The sequence below is a fragment of the Ahaetulla prasina genome, chromosome 2 (assembly GCF_028640845.1).
Source record: "Ahaetulla prasina isolate Xishuangbanna chromosome 2, ASM2864084v1, whole genome shotgun sequence".
NCBI lineage: Eukaryota > Metazoa > Chordata > Lepidosauria > Squamata > Colubridae > Ahaetulla > Ahaetulla prasina.
In genome coordinates, this window is record NC_080540.1 from 183,037,534 (window position 1) to 183,061,247 (window position 23,714).

The window sequence follows — 23,714 nt, forward strand, 5'->3', positions numbered from 1 at the left end:
CAGTTTGGACTTGGACTTGCATCTCTGCTGTACTGCTGGCTGTGTGTTTTGCTTGTAACTGCTACTACGTTGAATCTGTATTGGTATTGTACATTTATCATCATATATTATTATGTATATAAAGAAGTTAATGAATTCTGCTGCATCAGTCTGCCTGTGTGTGCTTTCTGGATTTGACTTTGCAACAAACACTGATAAATTTGATGAACATTGCCTCATCTAGATCATTTATGAACTTGTTAAAGAGTACTGGCTCCAAAACAGAACTTTGAGGTTCTCATTAACTTGGGGCAGGGGAGGGTGTAATGTTGGAGTCTAACATTATGCAATGTGAAGATTCTTCTGGATTCTTTCTGGGTCAAATTAGGTAGAAGCTGTGGCCTGATGAACATTTGCTCAGCTTTGACTGGAGCACCCATTAAAGCTGTTCCTCAGTTATCTTCTTGTGATTTCTAGATTAGATTACTGTAATTTGCTCTACAGGGGTCTGTCCTTGAAGATTACTTGGTACAAAATACAATTACTGGTATATGTATAGTAACAGGAATGTTTCAACATTATCACATAATACCACTACTTCAGGAGCTGTACTAGTTGCCAATTTGTTTCTGGGTGCAATTCAAGGAGAAGATAACAAACTATGAAGTTGTCTAGGTGGAGGTCAGCATCCTTGTTAACATTCAGAAACCTAACTAAATCTGAGTAGTTTTTTTAAGTGGTTATTTTGGGATTGAAGAAACAATGAGTATCCACCTGAGATCTGAATGCTTTGCGAATAGTCCAGACAAGTAGCACACCCAGAAGTTCTAACGCTAACTTTATTGTAAGGTTACTTTAACAGAAACTTGCAAGTCTGAAATTATCTCTCTTCCCTTTCGTATTGATAGTCCAAGAAACTAGAGAGGGTCCCTTCTGAGACATTTGTCACTCCCCTAGTCTTTCTGTGGACTCAGCTGCCTTTTATTTGATCATAACCTAGTATGCGGCTCTTCTTCCTATCTTCCAAGGTATTTCCACATATCATTACAGTGTGGGTGCTGTTTATTTTGTTTATTATTCCTAGAATTTATTATGATATGTGTGTATTTTTGATGTTTGTTGTTGTTATATAGCTTTTATAAACCACTTAGTTTCATTTGATTAAGCAGCATATAATCACTTACAATAAATAAGGAATGTGACTATTATAAAACTCTTCATAATTGTACATGTACATATATGCATGTACAGACACACACACACAAAGAATTTATCTGTGCTGGTCCAGGAAACTGCCTTACTAAAATGGACATGAAAAGTACTCACAATCAATCATTATTGCCATTTCTCAGGTCTGCACATACCCAGACCAGTGACATGCCTATACTAGCCATAGATCAGCAGATTCCTGGCACTAACTGCATATTCCTGCTATGGCACCTGCCCTTTGGAATTTCATTCCCTCAACATCCAAGATGAGACTTGCCCTGACCTTGCTGGCCTTTCATATGGCATTAAAAACTGGGCTTTGCTGTCAAGCCTGGAGCCTTGATAGTAGGGGTGGGCTTAGTGTCTGGTTATATTGATTATATGGTGTTTCTGATTATTCTCAGCTGCTATTCTATGCTGTCTTATGTTTTAACACTAGCTGTTTTTCAGTTTGTTCTTATTTTGTTAGCAGCCCATAGTCATGTATGAGTTGGGTGGCCATATAAATTTATTAAATAAATAAATATGGACATCTTAAGGCTGTTTCCCTGATAATAGCATGGAAATGGTCTGCTATTGCCTCCTTCTTCCAGGAATCGTTTGCTTCCCTAATCCAAACTATGTATTGACGTTCCCTGTGAGTCTCTCGTCCAAGTACGTCTTCAGGCCAATACTGCTTAGTTTGCAATCCTGGACAAGATCACACAGCTACGTCCCTGCTAAGAGATTGAACACAGCCGTGGCTAGAGAGGCTCTTAGCAGGTAAGCAAAGTCAATGGGTAAGCTGGTAGGAGGTTGCAAATGGTGACTACATAATATCCTTGTTTAAGGACCCACAATGATTCACTTAACTATGGCAAGCAGGAATGCCAGAATTGCTGTTGCTAAATGGTGCAGTCAATAATGTCACACTTTATAACCATGTTGTTTAGCTATAGCTATTTCAGTTCCAACTGCCATCCTTGACAGAGAACTATCTATATACGGTAGGCATAATCTTGTATGTATACTCACTGGGGTCTGTAATGGTACTGTTGTGTAGATGTGGGGACAAGGTAGACATTTGGTTTGTTGCAGGCGGGGGGGCTACAAGAGGTGGTGATGGCTACTGCTTTCTCTGGCTTCAAAATAGGATTAAATCAGTTCATGAAAGTCATGAGGATCGGTGGCTATTAGCCTTGATGGCAGTGACTTCCTCTGAAAGCCACCTGCTGGAAGATTAGTAGGTTTCCTGTGCAGTGGTTGGCCACTGTGAGAACAGACTACTGGATTAGATGAGCCAGGGATTCCAATTCAGGACACTGCTGATGTTCTTACAGACCAGTGGTAGTCAACCTGGTCCCTACCACCCACTAGTGGGCGTTCCAGCTTTCATGGTGGGTGGTAGGGGTTTTGTCTGATACTGAAGCACTGTCCTTTTAAAAAAAATTTAATTGACTTTAAAAAAAAAATTCATAGCATTATTTAAAAATATTTTCATTAGGTTTTCATAAAATTCCCCGTGACAATTTAAATTTCTGAAAATATACAATTTGTATCACCCGGGCATACATTTAGTTCGTGTTACGTAAGTGAAACTAGATGGCACTATAGTGCGACCGCAAACAAAAGAGTCTCGTCCCAGAATAGCTCGTGCATCTCTCCCCACACCACCCAGCTGTAACAGACAAGCAGAGCTGGTAGTTGGCGCCCCCCAAACCCAATCCACGATGCGCGAGACACATGTGCAGACAACAATACACTTATAAATCACCATTATTGTGGAACCAGTGGGCGATTAGAAAATTTTACTACTAACAGAGATACAAAAATGGGCGGTAGGTATAAAAAGGTTGACTACCCCTATTATAGACACTTCAATTAGACGTTTCTCAAATCTGTTGCCAGCCCTGAAGATAGCAATGGTGTTTTCAGGTCACCATGAGAACAGAGCCACTGAGAAAGAAACTTGCCTCTGACTATCTAGGAAACTCATACCTATACAAGGATTTGGAACTAATTCCACAGTTGTACGTAAAAAAATAACATGCTTAATAGATTTCATTTATTACAGAATATCACTTAGCCTGAAAATAACATGGTCTCATTTGGGATTAGATGCTTTTATCTGATTTCACATTAACATTTCTTCATTTTGTTTGTGCCATTTACTAGAACTTTTCCTCAAATGAAGGACACTGTGAAGCAAGACAGATTGTTAAAACAGAAATTTATTAAAATAGATTTTGGAAAGATGTGGGAAATTCTTCACTGAGCACAGTGGGGGCAGTGCACTCTGCCAATTTTTCCAAGCAACTGCCCACCCATCCCTGTGCTACACCCAGAAGGTGCCATGCAGCTGACCAGCAACTGTGTAGCAGAGACAATAACAATTAGCACCAAGAAGAGTAGCAGGGAAAGTGAGAAAAAGGCAGCCTTTCCTAATCTAGAACCCTCCAGATGTACTGGACTACAATTCCCATCTTTAAAATGGAAATAATGCTCAATAAAGTTGGATTTCACTGATGGAGTAATGGAAATATAAGGGATCTCCAATTGTTCTTTGGAGGACATGGGAGATATTATCATCTCCTTGGACAGAACTGGGTGGCATAATGATCATCTGCCAAGCAGCTGCAACAACTATTATTGAGCATAGTGGGTGAGTCAAGAAAGTGAAGCTGCAATTGTGAGGAATCCACATTGTGAATTTAATCTAGAAAAAGGTTAGCCATAAGTCATGGCTTCCTATATGGCATTGGTTGGTAGTAGTTTTGAAAATCTCTACTCATTGGAAGTAACTACAGTGGAATAAGATTGACATCTATTTCTCTTGCAATGAAAACATATCCCTAAGATAACAATGGAATAGGAACTCAGCTCTGTTGAAAGCTTCCCCCCTCCCTCAGCATGCAAATGGCTCCAGATTCAACTAGGGTTTGTCTACTGGGAACAAATGATCAAGGCTCAGAGTTGATGAAACTGTATGTTTAAAATGTTTTCACATTGAGCTCCAGAAATACTCTAGGATAACACCCTGGAAAGCAGCAATAATTGACTCTAGGGAGAATCCATTTGAGCTGGAATGTTACTGCTTGTTTCTGATCACTAAGCTCAGAAGAAAGTGTTGTGGATCACGTGTAATTTACTTTTCTTCAGCCAACCTTTGCTATGAAATTATCACATGAAGCTGAGCATGGATCTGGACCATAATCTAGTATTTCTAACGTCTCAAAGCCGTGGACCAAGATCCTTCCAAAGTTCTTCATCAAAGGCCATATCTTGAGACCAGATTATTTACTTTCATAATAAAGTTTGATTATAGCTCAATCAAGAAGTTGTCAAAACTGCCTATAGCGAACAGCCCTAAGATTTTGAGTAATGTCTTATTGGCTTGATTTCTGGTCTTCAAATATAGTATTAGCTACCATAATGATTAATAATTTTTCTGACTATTCAAGTCCTTAATTTGCAAATGTAATATTAAACTTCTCTTATTAAAACTCCGCCATCAAAACCACCTCTCTTGGTCAAATGCACCTTCTTCAGACTCACAGAGTTATTTCCCAAGATGGAGCAATTTTTTTGGAAACGGCACCTAACTTTTTTCTTAAAGAACCAGCAGTAAAGGAAAGAATGCCTTATCAGATTCCAAAGATTCTAAATTCCCAAAAGAACCTTGTCAAAGCAAGCTGTGATCAAAATCCCAAGAGTTCATTCTTAGAGAAGATGTTTAGTTAGTAACAGAACTGGTGAATGGCATCAGACCAACTGAAAAAGTGATGTGGTTTTATTTTTACCCTTATTTTCCCTCCCCAATCTATGCTGCACACTCACATCATAGAACCAGAACTATGTTATGACAACTAACAAACCTGATTCCAGGAAAGTCCAAGAAATCGGTTGGGAAATGGAGAGTATGAGGTTAGAGCCCACCCCCCCACCCCCAAGATCTAGCTCCATATCAGGACTGCTTTCTTAGGTCAGACTTCACTTGTGACCGACCGGGAAGGAATGAGGACATCTGGGGTGGAGGGGAAGAGACAAAGTTGAGACTCAGGTGGCCTCTGTGAACACAGCTCCGTGATTCTGGAATAGAGGAAGGGAAGGGAGAAGGGAATGAGTAAGTCAGAATGGACTTAAAATGCAGGAACAAACTCTACAGATCAAAATTACAGAGTATCCGAACTCAAGCTTTAGAATTCTTCAGCAAAGCCTTCAGCTGAGTCCCAGCAAACAGGGGAAAGCCAACTGTCACCTTTTTCCATCTTTAACTTCTTAGGCAAAATCAAATATCAACCAACTTTAAAATATTCTCTTTTTATGTTTATGGTTCCGTGTGTGTGTTTTAAAAGAGCAGATATTTAGTAATCATGACTGCAAGCCAAGGTATTTAACTTTTCAATACACGGGCAAGGCTTTTTGCTGATGAGTTTGAATTATCAGGTTCTCTTCTCTTGTCTCTTCTTATATCATTTAACCACATATCTCACTTAAAAAAAGACTTGAACAATGGAAAAGGGTATCCTGGTGTAAACAAAACCAGTGAGCAGAACAGCACAGCAACACAGAAAGCAAAGACTTACATCACAATCCTATGTGTGTTTATTCAGAAGCAAGTTCCATTTTGTTCAGTGGGACTTATGCCCCTGAAAATGTGCACAGGACTGCAACCTAAATGTGGAAATTAAGCTGTCAGTGCAAATTTTCCCAGCAGGCACAAGTCATTATCATCTCAGAATCTCCATACCTAGTAGCAATAGCTAGGATATTTTGCACAGAACTACTCACACAAATACATTGAAACCAGTGGATTCCTCTGAAATGTGTGCCTGTTTACAAGGGTCCAATCTGTCATTGATGAGCCATAAAATGTTTCAGGTTGGTGGTTGAACACAGAGAGGGACCTTCTGGTAGTGGAGTGAGTGGGCAGATGGGTGGGTGGAGAGGAAGGGATGTTGATCTCCTGTCCTGCCCTGTCTTCTGTGTAGGTTTCCAGTGCTTAAACCAAATGCTGAAGAATGGCAGGCACTCCGGCTTCTATGGTGTCCCCTCTGCCTTAAAGGGTTAAGGGGAAAGGATGATGTGGCCAGAGCAAGAAGACATCTTTAATCTGGGGAAGGAAAGTGGTGCCAAGTGGACTGTATAGAATCACAGAATGTATGAATTGTTGCCAGAGTTCTTGCTGTATGCGGTTCATCACACCCAGCATTTTCTCAGGGAAGAGTGCCTCCTTCATCAACATTTCAACATTTCATTTATAGCTACAAACTTCATTTCTGTTCTGCACAATTGGCAAAGCTCTCTGACAGTTCATACCAGAGGTAAAACAGTAAAACAAAATGATAAACTCTAAAATGAATTAAATAACCACAGAAAAAGAGCAGAGGACAATACATTGCTATTCAAACAAGGAGATCTCTGATAGGTTTGCATTTCTGGAACCAATTCTCTTAATGCTGTAATATGCATTAAATGAAATACTGTAGTAGTAGGCATAAACTGGAAACTATCTAAAAACTTTTGGGATATGTCAAGTTGCAATCTGGCTCAACTACATATCAGGAAAATCAGGAATCATTGCTTCTAACAAGACACAATATTTTCTTATCGTATTAAAGAGGCTGGGACAACTTAAATGGGCAATAAAACTACACAGAAAACTTTTATATTATACTACTTCAAGGGAAAATTTTAATTCATCCCATTTTCATTCTACATTGTAACTAGCTGTTTCTTATGCATAAACTCAGGTCAAAACCTCAAGAAAAGGAAAGTATTATACTGTATTTGCAACAAAATGTTTGATAGCTCTGTGATCACGTCCCGATATCTTAGCAATTTCAAGAGGGCTGCATTCCTCTGCATTTCTGACTTTTCAGAGTCAGTTAAATCTCTTTTTTGGGGGCCCTTTTTGCCTGCCTAATAATTATGCCACCTTGATATAGAGCACTGTTGGTGAATCTTTTCGGCACCCAGTGCAGAAACAGGACTGTGCACGCACATGCAGGGGAGCACCGGAAACTGGAAAAGCAGTTCCCTGGCAGGCATGCCAGGAAGCTGAGATTCTGGTTTCCGGCGTGCATGCATATGGCGGAAACCGGAAGCTCAGCTTCCCGGCCCATGCATGTGTGCCAGGGAGCTGCTCTTCCAGTTTCTGGTGCTCCTGCGTGCATGAAAACCAGCTGGCCAGTGCCCATGTGCGTGCCGGAACCCGTGCCCAGAGAGAGGGCTCTGCATGCCACTTCTGTCACGCGTGCCATAGGTTCACCATCACGAATATAGGGTGTTGATCACCTTAGGCCACATCTTCCCTGATCACACAAAAACACATAACCTGATATGCTTACATCCAATAAGCATTCAAGTTTATACATCTTGGAGGTGGAAAATATGCATAAAAATCACGATATGGTAAAAATACCCAGTTGCCTAATAATTGTGCACGCAGTATAGGCATGTCACATCAATAGCTCTCTGATATTTCCCTAAAAAGGTTGTTTAGTACGACCTTCCATATGTAAAGCATACAGCCTTCCAAAGAACTACCTCTTTTTCTCAAAAGGCTCTAAGCACACGGCAGTAATAGTTGCCCTAAATATCTGAAGGACACCAACAATATATAACATCATCCTGTTGCACTGTGGTTGCACTGTGTGTCAGAGCACATCACTACATTATGTGTCAGAGCACATCACTACATTAATACTGAGTAATGCTATTTTATAACGAATTTATACGAGTGCGACTCGTATAAATTCAAAAAGGTCATGCTTTTTCCAGGTGAAACGTTTCTTTTTGATTTTGAATATTCTATACCACTCTCCATTTCCCTTCCTATGTCTAAATGGAGTTGGTATCTGCAACTGCCAAAGTTTCTGCTCGAACATTAGGATATCTGCTCCAATTCTTCTATAATTTTTGCCTGCTTCTGATGTCCAACCATATGCCAATCTGAAGTATCCCTCCCTTCTCCTCCCGCCCCCCCATGCCTATGGCAGCCCTCTGTGCCAACTTAGTCTCCCCTGAGAGTAACCAAGGATACCTTGCAAGGGATCAAGATAGACAGTGCTGGGAAGAGGCACTTACTCATAGGGATGGGTCATTGCTGCAGTACCAGGTGCTGCCAAGTGTAGAGATCGTGCTAGCTGCCTTTCCAGACCTCTTGAGAGTAGTGTAGAAAACTCTTCTGGAGTCTCCCTCACCTGCTGCAGCCCCACTCCACCCAAGGGGGCAGCATCAGGGCAGGGCAGTGGAGGGGGAAGTCATGGTTAAATGGGAGAGAATGAGACAGAAATTAACATCATTAAATATTTACTATTCACACCTAAGTAGAAAGGGAAAAAAAATAAGTTGAGAACTTGTTTTCTTTAGGGAGAAACATTAGAGCATTGGGATATTTGGAGTTGGGGAGAATGAGGCTTTCAGAGATAGAAGAGCAAGAACTTCTATGTAAAAAGCTTCATAAAGCCACCATGTATATCAGTTCATCATTTTACAGGGGGGGGGGGAAGAGAGGGAGGGAGGGAGGGAGGGAGGGAGGGAGAGAGAGCATTCATTATAGGAAAAGGATCTATCAGTCTACATTGAATCAAAAAGTTCCAGACAATTTTCATAAAGTTATCACTGATTGAACCCAAAAGTGCTAATGGAAGTTTGTTGCCTGATCAAAGGCTTAAACATCTTTGACAGGGAAAAGCAGCATGTGTAGGAAAAGGTTTTGGAGATAATTAAAGAACAACCTAGTGTGAAGGGCTAGTCTGAGCATCGCTCCACAGTATTTTGTGCTAATAAAATCTTGGTCATCCCAGTCTTCTCTTTCTCTTCCTTCTGTCAGAAACTGACTCTCCCTGCTGCTGGGATCTTTTGATCCTTCATGTTCTTTCATCCTGCTAACTGTTTTCAGCAGAATAAATACAAAATACCTGGGCCCAAAGGCTATTTTCTTCCTGCACTTATTCCTTAATTTCCTAATAACAATTCCCTCTATGCATCAATTTCAGCACTAACTCCACAGTTTAAAAAATTATGTTGCCTTGAGATTGGGCAAAGGTCTTCTAACAGAGGTCATGGTCAGAGATGTCCTATTGAATCTTGCACTGAGCAGAGTATTCCTAAAGCCTATCAGATCTATGGTTTTATTATTTATACAACAAACCACTTCTGAAAAAAACTTGTCATGAAAATTGCAATTACTTGCCAAGGCAATCGTTAGGAATCAAAAGGCTGACTCCAAAGCGCGCGCGCACACACACACACACACACACACACACACACACACACACACACAAAGGGGAGGGGGCAGAACTTAGGAACAGCTGAATGGAAAAAAAGCAAGAAGCCTAAGATGCTCCATAAGGGCAGATGATCAGAATTCACTAGAGCACACGGATTACAAGAGCTCTTCTGGATAGTATGTTAGAAATCAAAAGTTTCTCTCAAAAATTAAGTGGGAGCCTTGTAAAAGAAAATACCAAAACACATGCAATCATATTTTTGTTCATTCACCGAGTTGTTATTTAAAAGCTTACAATCCTTAATGTGATTGTCCACTTTAAAGCTCAAAACATAGGACTAGCCTCCTGTGTGACTGTTGGCATTTATTTGGGAATAGTGAGATTCATCAAGTTTTAGATATGTCCCTGTGACAAAAGAGTGGTCCCATTGCAGAGGAACAATGGCTGCTCAGTCTTTCCCCAGAGATCTGTGCAGTGATGTGACACCAACACCTGGTTTGCATTAGCAACTTATGATGGGCATCCAAACATGAGCCACCTGACTTTCTAGCTTTTCCCTCTTTGAGTTCCCTTAATGCTCCCTCATTTTCACTTCTGATGCCTAATCAGGAAGAGTTTTACATTTGCTCCCTTAAAATCTTAGTGCTTTACCAGCAACACTTTCATTGAGCAAATTTTGCTTCATCAATTTTTTCTTACTATTGTATCTTCACCTAAGATTAAGTTCTCTGTAAGAGATGGCAGAAGCTACCAAAATTCCCCTTCATTCTGGTTCCTCATTTAATTATTTAGTATAATAACACTATGGTACTAAATAATACTTGAACCACAGCATGTGGGGTTTACTAGAAATCTCCTACATAGGGATGGAGAAGCTCCCAAAGAGCTGGGTTTTAAATAATCCTCTCCCTGGTGGCTGGAAGAACAGCGTTAAGTAGCTTTGTCCTTCATCCCATACAATGGAGTGATAATTTAGTGTGTCTTAGTGAGTCTTCTGTTCACACATGAGCATTAACTAGGATTTTCCTATTCACTCTTCAGATCCTATTTTGCTTCGCACACCCGTCCAAGTTGACACCTTTACTTTGTTACCCAGGAGAGCTTGTGAGTGATGTTCTGGATTTAGAAATATTCCTCACTTATACTAAAGGGAGTCTTTTCAAACTGATAATCTATCTGTGTTCAGCCTCACCCCCACCGTACTATAAAACTGTTCCGCAAAATTGTCAAATTCAGCCCCAGCCCAGAGAGAAAGCAAATCCATTGATGCTAATGCTTTGTGTGTTGCATCTTTGTAAGTCAGGAAACAAGATTCTGGTGTCTGAAGAGAAGAAAGTGTGCTGGGAGAGGATCAACCCCAACCTCAGATGCCTGCATCTCAGTTGAGCCTCCTATTCATGATTGCCCTGCCTGGCACAAGGCCTAACAGCTAGATTAAATCTCCAGTTTAAATTCCCCATATGTTTGAAAATAGGAATTTCAGGAGAACAGCAGGAAATTTAAATGGCAGCTGGACTAACCTGTCCTCTTCTTGTCCCATAAATTGCCATGTAAACGCATCGAAGAGGTAGAAGAAGCCCACTAAAAGGCATTTTGCCTAATGCATCCTCAAATATGATGCTAGCTGTGCGTGTTTATGTGTGGGTAGGTGTTTTAGATTAAAGAGAAAACCGAAGAAGAGGAGAAAACATGCAGGGGTGCATCAGGAATATCATTTACCTGAGCCACACTTAATTTGTTAAGGGAACTGTCAACACAGGGCAATCCCAAGACTGGAACACTGGGTAGATTTTCAGGTGGAGGAACTTCCTTGGCTGAGGATACAGGGCTTTGGAAATTGTTGACCACACATGTCACCTATCCAACAAAGAGAAGAAGAGCAGCATTAAAGGGCTCTTTTCCTGATTTCTGCCAACATAGTACTCTGCATCAGAAGAAACATTCAACAGAGTTTTGCAACCATTAACACAGTCTCTTATTTGGCCTTTCCCTTTCCTTTTGCCAACTGCTTCTTGATCAATCCCCCATTTTTCTTCATTGGCCTATTTGTCTTGTTGTGAGCATGAGCTTTGGTATTCACTAGTATGGAGTGAATAGCTGGGCATGAAAGAGGAACCATGAGCTGCCCTTTTATTGAAATGCAAAAAGGAATGAGGGCAGGATGTACATCTGAGCAGAGGAAAGTGACTGGTTGAACCTCTCAGCCATACAAAAGAGGGTAAAAAGTTATCTTGTGTTTTAGTAGGAACCAAGCTAATTTACAGTTCTGTTACCTCAACCCAGAATAGCCACTTCTCCAAACTGTATTATGCTGACGTCTGTAAATAAATTTTCAGTTTGTTTACTATGCACAAATGTATATAAATAAAATTGCTTACAAATATGAAAAGAAAATAGAGAAAATTATTTGAAATATATATACACCTCTGAGGCAGAGGTGCATGCTTTTAAGACTGCATAGAGTCCTCAGTTCCCATCTCACCTCTTGAGGAAAAGATAGATATTTTTTCTTCTACAGAGGAGGAGGAAGAGGAAGAGAGCCATCGTGACCCAATGGACAATGATAGTTTCAGTCAAATGAGAAATGGCCCCATTCATGTATGCATTTGGGAAAACTATAACTCAGTCATCAACACATCACAAACTAATGCAATAATGTATTATGTATTCAAGATGGAGAGTGGTTAAGATTTATATGTATTTATATATTCGGGTGTAGGTATATACATATGTATGTATATAGCGTATCTATATGCGTGTTATGTATGTATACACTTTTGAGAGCAGGCAACAGAATTTCATTTTTAATGTGTGCCAGAGCGCCCACAGGGATAAAAATGATGATAAAGATTATCTTATAAGGTAAGATGCCCCCCCCAAGATAACCTCCCCTTAGAATAGCATCACTGGCCTGGCCTTTAAGTTTTAGCCCTTTGGTGCTGATAAAGGAATAGTTTTAGAAACTGCCTGATAACACACGGTATTTAAAAAGGGGGCTCTACCCTGAAAAACCTGGTAAAAAAGCTCCAACAGCACTGCCACTATATAAAAGTTAAAATAAACAAAAAAAAAAAGTAAGAGAACACCTGTTTGATCTTGACAATTACAAATCACTGGGACCTGATGGAGTACATCCCAGAGTTCTAAAGAGCTGGCAGATGCCATCTCAGACCCATTGCACTATATCTTTCAAAAATCCTGAAGCACTGAGGAACTACCACAGGACTGGAAAAAAGCTGATGTGGTTCCCATCCTCAAAAAAGGGGAAAAAACAGACCCAGGAAACTACAGACCAATCAGCCTAACATCAATACCTGGGAAGATACTGGAAAAGATAATAAAAAACTGATCTGCCAACACCTAGAAACGAGTAAAGTAATAACTAGCAGTCAGCACGGGTTTGTTAAAAACAGATCATGCCAAACCAATCTTATTTCATTCTTCAGCATAATGACTAAATTAGTAGACCAGCAAAATACTGTGGACATAATATACTTAGCAGTAGTGGGTTCCACTTACCTTTGCTATCAATTTGGAATCGGGAGCGCACTCACACACAGCGTTTTAGTGCATGCGCAGAACTGCGCATGCACAGAGCGTCCCTGACAAGATCTGGGCTGGTGGGCGGAGCCACCTGCCACTGTGACTACCAGATCGCACGAACCGGGGCGAACTGGTAGAAACACACCAGTGATATTTAGACTTCAGCAAGGCATTCGACAAAGTAGACCACAACCTACTTCTAGGTAAGCTAGAAAAATGTGGGATAGATAGCATCACCACAAGATGGATTTGTAACTGGCTGACAAACAGTACCCAATGAATAGTCCTTAATGGGTCTACGTCTACAAGGAGGGAAGTAAGCAATGGGGTACCACAAGGTTCCGTCTTAGGCCCAGTACTCTTCAATATCTTCATAAACGACTTAGATGAGGGAATAGAAGGGGAATTTACCAAATGATACTAAGCTGGGAGGAATAGCTAACATTGTAGAAGATAGGCTCAAGATCCAGATGGACCTTAACAGACTTGAACAGTGGACCCTATCTAACAAAATGAAACTCACTGTAGAGAAATGTAAAGTCTTACACTTAGACAAGAAAAAACAAAAGTACAAATGTAGACTGGGTGAAACCAGGCTTAATAGCAGTAACTGTGAGAGTAATCTTGGAGTCTTAGTGGCAAACCAATTAAATATGAGCCAACAATGTGCAGCTGCCACCAAAAAAGCCAATGCAATCCTAAACTGCATTAACAGAGGGATACAATCAAGTTCATGTGAAGTACTAATACCACTCTATAAAGCCTTAGTAAGACCACACCTAGAATACTGCATCCAGTTTTGGTCACCACACTATAAAAAAGATGTTGAGACTCTAGAAAAAGTGCAGAAAAGAGCAATCAGGATGATTAGGGGATTGGAGACTAAAACATGAAGAACGATTACAGGAACTGGGCATGGCTAGTCTAGTGAAGAGAAGGACCAGGGGAGACATGATAGCAGTGTTCCAATATTTGAGGGGCTTCTCCTTCCCAGAATAGTCCTGATGATGGCTGAATGCCCCACCCTTTTCTCTCCCTTGAAGAGACTGAGCAGTTAGGTAGCCCCCAAATACAGAACACTTACCAGAAAGATGGCAATGGCCCCACCAGTGAGGAACCCAGCCAGCACATCAGACCAATGGTTCCGGTACTCGGCAACACGCACCACACCCACCAAGAATGCTGGGCCAAGGAGTGCCAGGCACAGGGATGGCTTGGCCAAGCGGGAGCCCTTCAGCTGAAAAACCAGTGTGACATACATCTGTGGAAATGGAAGAAAGCATAGGAGAGTTAGCTGACATGCCCTTTATTTTTCTTGAAAAGTGCTCAAGATATTGCACAGCATAACCATGCATATATAACCAAAGTGCAACTCTTTTTAAAATAAGGGAAAAAAGGCAGGCAGAAGACCACCCAATCTGGTATAATGGTTAAAGCATCAGGATAAAACTGGGAGTTCTAGTCCTGTCTGAGGCATGATGCCAGCTGAGTGACCTGGGTCAATCCCTCTTCCTCAGCCCTAGAAAGGAGGCAAGGGCAAACTACTTTTGAAGTTTTCAAAAAGGCAAAGGCAAACTACTTTTGAAAACTCAGTTTGAGGTGGTCCAACTGAGAAGTGACCCAGCTGTGAGGCAGCCCAGAGTCCGAGCTAAGAGGCAGTCTAGTGACCCATCTGAGAGATGGCAAGACAGCCCGGTGACCCGCTGAGAGATGGAGAGGCAGGCCAGCAACCCAGCCTGGCAGCTGAGCTGAGTGGTGAGTTGCAAATGGGGGCCACCGAGCAGCAGTGAAATGGAACTAGGTGGCAACAGACCAGTGGCTGACAGCAGGACGCTGGACCCTGAGCAACAGCTGTGCAGAGCTAAGTAGCAGAGGAGTAGAGTGCCTGACTGAGAGCAGTGGCAGACCAGCAGCGGCTGAGAATAGTGTAGCAAATCAACTAAGCAGTAGTGGTGCAGAGCTAAGTATGGCAGCATGGTGGACCAGCAGTGGCTGAAAGCAGCACAGCTCAGTAACTGAGCAGTGATTAAGTGGAGTGGAACACCACTTAACACTTAGAACACCAGGGGCCTCTGATGGCTCAGCAGACTAAGTCTGTCTGTTATTAACACAGCTGCTTGCAATTACTGCAAGTTCAAGTCCCAGCAGGCCCAAGGTTGACTCAGCCTTCCATCCTTTATAAGGTAGGTAGAATGAGGACCCAGATTGTTGGGGGCAATAAGTTGACTTTGTATATAATATACAAATGGATGAAGACTATTGCTTAACACAATGTAAGCCGCCCTGAGTCTTCGGAGAAGGGCGGGATATAAATTCAAATAAAAAAAACAAAACACCCAGATCAGCACATCGTATCTGAAAACCCCGGTAGTAGCCATGCAACCAAAGGGCAAGAAGGCAGGGAGTAAAAGGATAAATACATAACATTTGTGGACAGGGAGGAAAGGGATAAACTTTCAAGCCAGAGTGTAGAGGGTTAAGAGTTAAGGGTTAAGACTACAAATCTCAACCAGTAAATGCTCAGTCTTGCATATTGGAAGAAAGAACCCAATCACAAAGTACATGCTTGATGGACATTGCCTCGCAGATGACCCCCACCCTGTCAAAGACCTTGGAGTTTTTATATCTAACGATTTAAGTTCCAAAGCCCACTGCAACTATATAGCTAAGAAGGCTCTAAGAGTTGTTAACTTAATTTTACGTAGCTTCTTTTCAAAAAACACCACGCTACTGACCAGAGCATATAAAACATTTGTTAGGCCAATTCTTGATTACTGCTCTCCTGTCTGGAACCCATACCATATATCTGACATCAACACAGTTGAGCGTGTCCAAAGGTATTTTACGAGAAGAATTCTCCACTCCTCCGAAACTAATAAAATACCTTATTCCACCAGACTTGATATCTTGGGTCTAGAAAACTTGGAACTTCGTCGCCTTCGACAAGATCTGGGTTTAGCATATAAAATCATCCGTTGTAATGTCCTTCCTGTCAATGACTTTTTTAGTTTCAATAACAATATCACAAGAGCTACCAACAGATTTAAACTCAATGTCAACCGCTCCAGTTTAGATTGCAGAAAACACGATTTCTGTAACAGAATTGTATATACTTGGAATGCATTACCTGACTCTGTGGTTTGTGGTTTCTTCTCATAACCCCAAAGGCTTTACTCAAAAACTGTCCACGGTTGACCTCACCACTTTCCTAAGAGGACTCTAAGGGGCGTGCATAAGAGCACAAACGTGCCTACCGTTCCTGTCCTACTGTTTCTTCCCCTATGTATATATATGTTTTTAGTACCTCGTTTCTCCTCATATACACGTTCATATATTATATAACCCTTTATGCAACGCTTGTATATATATATTGTTATATTGTTATGACAAATAAATAAATAAACAAATAAATAAAATAAAGAGTTAAGCATCTCCTAGAAAAAAGCCTTGACATTTCCAACCAAAAAAACAAATTCATAAAGGGCCAAGAAATTTTGTAAATCGTTAAATTTTTAAAATTTCTGAAGTTTTTTTAAAAAACAAATTCTTCTATCAATTTTTAAAATTTCTTTTCAATTTTCATTTTTTCCAATTTTTAAATTCTTTTTCAATTTTTAACCTTTTTCAACTTTTAAATTTCTTTTTAATTTAATTTTAAATTCCATTTTCAATTTTTAAATCTTTGTCAATTTTAAATGTATTTTTTCCTTTTTTAAATAAGTCTTTTTTCAACTTTTAATTTTTTTCACTTTTTCACTTTATTTTTTCAGCTACTTATTTTAATTCTTTAGAAATTTTTAAAACAGGCAAGATAAGATGAATTTTTTTCAACAAAGGGTCAAGTATTTTTGTAGACTATTGTAAATTGACACTTCACAACAGGGAAATATTAATTTTAGATTTTTTTAATTTTGTTAACAAAAAATCATGGAAATAGAGACTGTCATTATAGTAACTTGCAAAATATGTCATAGGTTTTAAGGTATGCCTACAGAAGACCCAAACTATATATGTATGAAATGTAAATTATATTAAATACTAGAAGAATAGAATAGAATAGAATAGAATAGAATAGAATAGAATAGAATAGAATAGAATAGAATAGAATAGAATAGAATCTGGAAGGGACCTTGGAGGTCTTCTAGTCGAGCCCCTTGCTCAAGTAGAAGAACCTATACTATTTCAGACAAGTGGCTGTCTAGTCTCTTCTAGTAAAGAATCTAGAAACAACTCTAGTCACTCTGAAACTCAATGAACAAAGCAAGAAATCCCAAGCTAAACAAGAAGACTATACTAAAGTTAAACACTGGGAGCAAACAGCTTTTTAAAAAATGACCCTGTATATGAACAAAAAGAAGAAAACTGAAATTAAACACAATAGGGAACAAAATGAACCTAAAGAGGAAGACTGATGGAAACATGTCACTCTTAAAAGAAAATAACAACCAAGAGCAAGACCCCTACTATCGACCCTAGCCCACTCCAGTGAAGACCCTCTGGAACTGAACAATTGCTTTCATAGCCTCCCCTGGAAGAAAATACGCAGGCACACACAAAAGAGCATTTATCAATAGTTTCTAAAAAAGAGACACAACCAAGCATTCCTGTGGCAGGAAGAACAGCATCCCACACGTCCCTAGGGGGGAAAAGGTGAATATTGGTGATAGGAAATTCAATTCTTTGGGGAACAGAAACTATAATCTTCAGACCAAAAGTCAGTCTAGGGCAGAGGTGAAATGCTCCCGGTTCGGAGCGGATCGGACAATCCGGTAGCGATGGCAGCGGGTGGTTCAGAGAGCCGGTAGCAAAAATCCCTGCCCCCCCCATGCCCCTCCCAATCGCCCAGTCACCTGCTTGCCCACTTGCTGTTTCTTTTAAAAAATGCTTTTAAAAGTAAAAAAGGGCTTTGATGATCACAGCTGAGCTGCGCGATCATCACAGCCTTTTTTTACCTTTTAAAAGCATTTTTATACAACCTATTAGCCCGAATAGGTTGTAAAGAAATGCTTTTAAAAGTAAAAAAAGGCTTTGACAATCATAGCTGAGCTGCGTGATCATCTGAGCCTTTTTTTACCTTTAAAAGCATTTCTAAAAAATGCTTTTAAAAGTAAAAAAAAAGATTGCACACACAGCTGATCACCCCACCTGCGCTGTTCTACTTACCCCATGTCTCCTTTTGGTGCACCTCACATTTGGTGCATGGTGTGGATTGTGCATGCGTGCGCAGCCAGCAAACTGATAGTAAACTGGTTCAGATTGCACCACTGGTCTAGGGACATATGCTATCTCTCTAGAGCAAAAATCAAAGATATAATTGAGAACCTTACTAAAATAATCAACCCCATGGACCCCTTTCTTCTCCTCCATTGTGGAGACTAATGATATAACAATGAATCTAAAAACAATAACAGAGAAAACAAACAGCTAGGGAAGAAAGTTAAAGAATTAGGAGCTCAAGTGGTATTTTCATCTATATTTCTAACAAAAGGCCAACATCCAATGAGGGAGCAAAGGATTTTAGAAGCAAACCACTGGCTGAAAAACTGGTGTCATCTAGAGAACTTCAGTTTCCTAGACCATGGTCTGCATTACCTACATGAAGGGCTACTGGCAAAGGATGGAGTGAACCTCACAAGAACTGGAACGAATATATTCAGAAAATGACTGGCTCATCTTATCATAAGGGCTTTAAACTAAATTGACAGGGGAGAGGGGCCAATCTCCATGACCTTTAGAACCTAATTCCAAGCAAAAACCACTAGATAATCAATCATATAAGGAGGTAGGGAGTAAAAAGAATAGCTCTTTTGTTTGGCTGATGAGGAGAAATGCCCCACCGCTCTCCTCCACCCCAGGAAGCCCACACAGGTGCGCATGTGTACACATACACCAAGCTTTATTGACATCTGAGCTTGCAAACTGCCAATCATGCCTGGGCTTGGGGAGAAGATCCTCTCCTTCCTGTGTGGATAAAAGTTGCCAAACTTGGGATGCAGCGTGTGTGTGCACATGCGCGCACACACACTTGGCTACCAGCAGTTTGGAGAGGCGAGGAGCTTATGGGGCACCGAATTGCCCCTATGTTGAGTTAGAGTTAGCCGGTGAGACTTGTTCCATCCCAACCCTACAGTCCCAAGTCACCTGCCCCCAGTGAGCGCCCATACGCAAGCTCAAGACGCGAGTTCAAGACATTTTTGTTCCATCGTGCAGGGCTGGCCTAACAGTTTTAATGGGGACTTTTATTAGAGTTTTATTAGCGTTTTAATTATTTCCAGCTAAATTGAATCAGTTTTTTAATAATGTTTTAATTTTTGTATTCTTGTTTTTTACCTTGCTGTAAAAATATAAATCAAAATAATAAATAAATAAAATAAAAATACCCAACTGGTTACTCCCACTGAGTCACGGCCATGCTTACCCAGTCATGCCCACCTGGCCGCTATGAGTCATCCTAGTCTTACATGCAACTGACCCTTTGAGGGCAACCATAATGCTGATGTGGCCCTCAATGAAATTGAGTTTGACATCCCTGACAAAGGAGAACAAACTCATCAGGACTAGATTCAGCAGTCCATCTGCATTTAAAAGATAAAGGCCACTCTTTTGAAGACAGCAAAGTCCACATTTTGGACAAAGAAGACAGCTGGTTTGAAAGTGGGGTCAAAGAGGCCATCTATGTCAAAATTGAACAGCCCTCTCTCAATAGAGGGGGAGGGATATGACATCATCTATCTCTAGTCTACAACACAGTCCTTTCAACAGTTCCAAGGCTCCACACCCATTTGCACTACTCAGGCGACCCTGACGACACAGATAAACCTCCAAGTGGCCTCAAAGACTCTTTAGAAGAATGCAAATGACCAGCTGTCTGCAAGGGGTATAAATCCTTCCATTCTCAACAATCCAGTCAGAGCTGAAGAAGCTTCTTGGATAAGAAGTGAAACATCTTCAAAGAAAAAAAAAGAAAGTCCAGTTGCCTCTTGAAACCTTTGGGACTGTTTAATTAATTCTTTGCATCAGTCTTCAAGCAAAAAGAAACTATAACCCAATCTACCAAAAAGCTAACCGTAAAAGACAGACTAGAAATAAAAATTAAAATAAGCAAGAAAATGGTTAGAGAAATTATTAGATATTGATGAATATAAAGCACCAGGATTACACCCCAGAGTTCTGAAGGAGCTGGCAGAAGCATTCTACCATATCTTTCAAAAATCCTAGGAATTATCTGAGGATTGGAAAAGAGCTGATGTGGTGCCCATTAAAAAAAGGGGTGGGGGTGGGGACACAGACCCAGGAAACTACAGACGTCAATACCTAACCTAGGAAGATACTGGAAAAGATAATTAGAAAACAGATCTGCGAACATCTAGATACAGATAAAATTATAACTAAAAGCCAGCATGGGTTTGTTAAAAACAGATCATGCCAAACCAATCTTATTTTATTCTTTGACAAAGTGATTAAATTTGTAGACCAGCGAAATGCTGTGGACTTAGTATATAGTATTCAGACTTCAGCAAGGCATCTGACAATGTAGAACACAACCTACTTCTTGGTAAGCTAGAAAAATGTGGGACAGACAGCATTATCACTAGATTTAACAGATTACCAGAGTTGGAAGGGACCTTGTAGGTCATCTAGTCCAACCCACTGCCCAAGGAGGAGGGTCAACACCATTTCCAACAAATGGCAGTCCAATCTCTGCCTGAAAGCCTCCAGTGATGAAGCTCCCACAACTTCTGAAGGCAAGTTGTTCCATTGGTTGATTGCTCTCACTGTCAGAAAATTTCTCCTAATTTCCATGTTGAATCTCTCCTTGGTCAGTTTCCATCCATTATTCCTTGTCTGGCCATCAGGTACTTTGGAAAATAGCTTGACCGCCTCCTCTCTGTGGCAGCCCCTCAAATATTGGAAGACTGCTATCCTTATCCCCTGGTCCTTCTCTTCACTAGACTAGCCATGCCCAGTTCCTGCAACTGTTCAACATATATTTTAGCCTCTAGCCCAGTTGCTCCCGGTTCTCACTGGTTCGGGTGAACCGGTAGTGGCAGCAGTAGGAGGCTCCACCCAGACGTCATCAAAAACGCTCTGTGCATGTGCAGAAGTGCCCTGAGCTCGGAAAGCGAGCATGCGCACCCCCATGCTACCAATAGCGAACCAGTAGCACCAGGATTTGAAAGCCACTACTGCTCTAGTCTCCTAATCATCTTGGTTGCGCTTCTCTCCATTCTTTCTAGAGTCTCAACATTTTTTTTAGAGTGTGGTGAGCAAAACTGGAGCAGTACAATAGGTGTGATCTTACTAAGGCTTTATGGAATGGTATTAGTACTTCACTTGATCTTGATTGTATCCTTCTGTTAATGCAATTTACAATTGCACTAGCATTTTTGGCTGCCGCCACACACTGTTGGCTCATATTTAATTGGTTGTCCACTAAGACTCCACGATCCCTCTCACAGTTACTGCTATTAAGCCTGGTTTCACCCAGTCTATATGTGTACTTTTGTTTTTTCCGTGCCTAAGTATAAGACTTTACATTTCTCTACACTGAATTTCATTTTGTTAGATAGGGCCCAGTGTTCAAGTCTATCAAGATCCATCTGGAATTTGAGCTTATCATCTAGGGTATTGGCTATTCCTGTCAGCTTAGTGTCATCCACAAATTTGGTGAGTTCCCCTTCTATTCCATCATCTATGTCGTTTATGAAGATATTGAACAGTACTGGACCTAAGACAGAACCTTGTGGTACCCCACTGCTTACTTCCCTCCATGTAGATGTAATACCATTAAGGACTACTCATTTAGTATGGTTTGTCAGCCAGTTACAAATCCATATGGTGGTGATGCTATCTATCCCATTTTTTTCTAGCTTACCAATAAGTACATTGTGATCTACTTTGTCAAATGCCTTGCTGAAGTCTAAGTGTATTATGTCCACAGTATTTCTCTAGTCTACTAATTAGGGATTATACTGAATAATGAAATAAAATTGGTTCAGCATGATCTGTTTTTAACAAACCCATGCTGACTTCTAGTTGTTATTTTACTCGTTTCTAGATGTTGGCAGATCTGTTTTTTTATTATCTTTTCCAGTGTCTTCCCAAATATTGATGTTAGGCTGATTGGTCTATAGCAGTGATGGTGAACCTTTTTAGCACTGAGTGCTGAAAAGGGAACACATGTGCGGGGGGGCACCAAGTGCTGACAAGGGAGCACATTGTACATGCATGTGCATGCTCATCAGGGCCGTGGCCAGGAAGAGGAGCTGCGCAGGGGGCATGCACGTGCCAAATAAGGTATTTCTGGTTTCTGGGGCATGCATGCGCACCAGCCACAAAGTCTTTTGGTTACTTCCGCACATGTGCACGCACTGATCAGCTGGTGGCCTGCATGCTCACGGTGCACTTGCTCACGTGCATGTGTGTTTGGCCAGATGCTTTCAGCCCCAGAGGAGGAGTCCGCAGATCTGCATTGGGGGAAGGAAGTGTTTCTCTCGGACTTTTGAAATGGGAGGGGCCAGAACAAGGGGCAGCAGCAATGAGAATTCTGCTTGAGCATCATCGGTCTTCAGGCAGAGTCCTTTGGGACTTCACCTGAAGGAGGAGAGACAGTTCTGCAGAGAGAGAGAAGTGGAGAAAGTGGGAGGGAGGATCTTGGCCAGAATAACCAACTTGGGCTTCTTCTCTGCGTGGAACTGTCTCCTCCAGTGGGTGAAGTCAAGGGAGACTCTTCCCAGAAACCAATGCCGCTGCAGAAGGGAGAATTCCCATTGGTCTTTCTGGACACTCCAATTCTGGTTCAAGGAAGCCCCATTCCCGGCTCACTGACCAGCTCTTCCAGTTTCCGGCACTGCCGCATGCACAAAGGCCAGCTGATTGTCATGTGTGCATGCGCACTAAAAACCCGGAAGAGGAACAGCCAATGCCACATGTGCCAGGCAACATGGCTCCATGTGCCACTTCGGGCACGCGTGCTATAGGTTCGCCATCACGTATTTATATTTTTCTGGGTCTATTTTTTTCTCTTTTTTGAAGATGGGAATCACATCAGCTCTTTTCCAATCCTCCAGTAGTTCCCCAATGGGCTTGTAACTGGCTGATGAACTGTACTCAACTAGTAGTCCATAATGGTACTACATCTATATGGAGGGAAGTAAGCAGTGGGGTACCACAAGACTCTGTCTTAGGCCCAGTAGTCTTCAATATCTTCATAAGTGACTTGGATGAGGGAATAGAAGGGGAACTCATCAAACTTCCAGATGACACTAAGCTGGCAGGAATAGCCAACATCCTACAGCTCATGATTCCAAAAGATCTTGACAGGCTTGAACAATGGGTCCTATCCAACAACATGAAATTTAATGTGGAGAAAAGCAAGGTTTTACACCTAGGCAGGAAAAACCAAAGTTACAAGTAAAAAAAAAAGCTAGTATAATCCTTGGTTGTATAAACCGAGGCATAGAATCAAAATCACATGAAGTATTATAAAGCCCAGGTAAGGCTACACCTGAAATACTGCAACCAATTTTGGTCACCACACTACAAAACAGGTGCTGAGACTTTTGAAAAAGTGCAAAGAACAGCAACTAAGATAATTAAAGGCCTAGAAACTAAAACATATGAAGAACAGTTGCAGTATTTGGGTTTGGCTAGTCTAAAGAAAAGAAGGACTGGAGACGGTGCGGACATGATAGCAGTATTCCAGTATTTGAGAGACTGCCACAAAGAGGAGGGGGTCAACTTATTTTCCAAAGCACCAGAGGGCAG

The 23,714-nt window shown here is 41.1% G+C and overlaps 1 protein-coding gene across 1 annotated transcript in view; it reads right to left on the bottom strand.

The window, feature by feature from the left end:
* Nucleotides 1-3,019: 3,019 nt before the first annotated feature.
* The window catches only part of PLPPR2 (phospholipid phosphatase related 2), a 53,302-nt gene continuing 32,607 nt past the window's right edge, over nucleotides 3,020-23,714 (bottom strand). The window contains exons 9-12 of the mRNA XM_058172877.1: nucleotides 14,032-14,208; nucleotides 11,124-11,261; nucleotides 8,257-8,375; nucleotides 3,020-5,256 (exon numbers count right to left, since the gene is read on the bottom strand). Coding sequence (XP_058028860.1) covers nucleotides 5,151-5,256; nucleotides 8,257-8,375; nucleotides 11,124-11,261; nucleotides 14,032-14,208 — 540 coding nt within the window. The 3' untranslated portion in view covers nucleotides 3,020-5,150. The remainder of the gene's footprint in view (nucleotides 5,257-8,256; nucleotides 8,376-11,123; nucleotides 11,262-14,031; nucleotides 14,209-23,714) is intronic.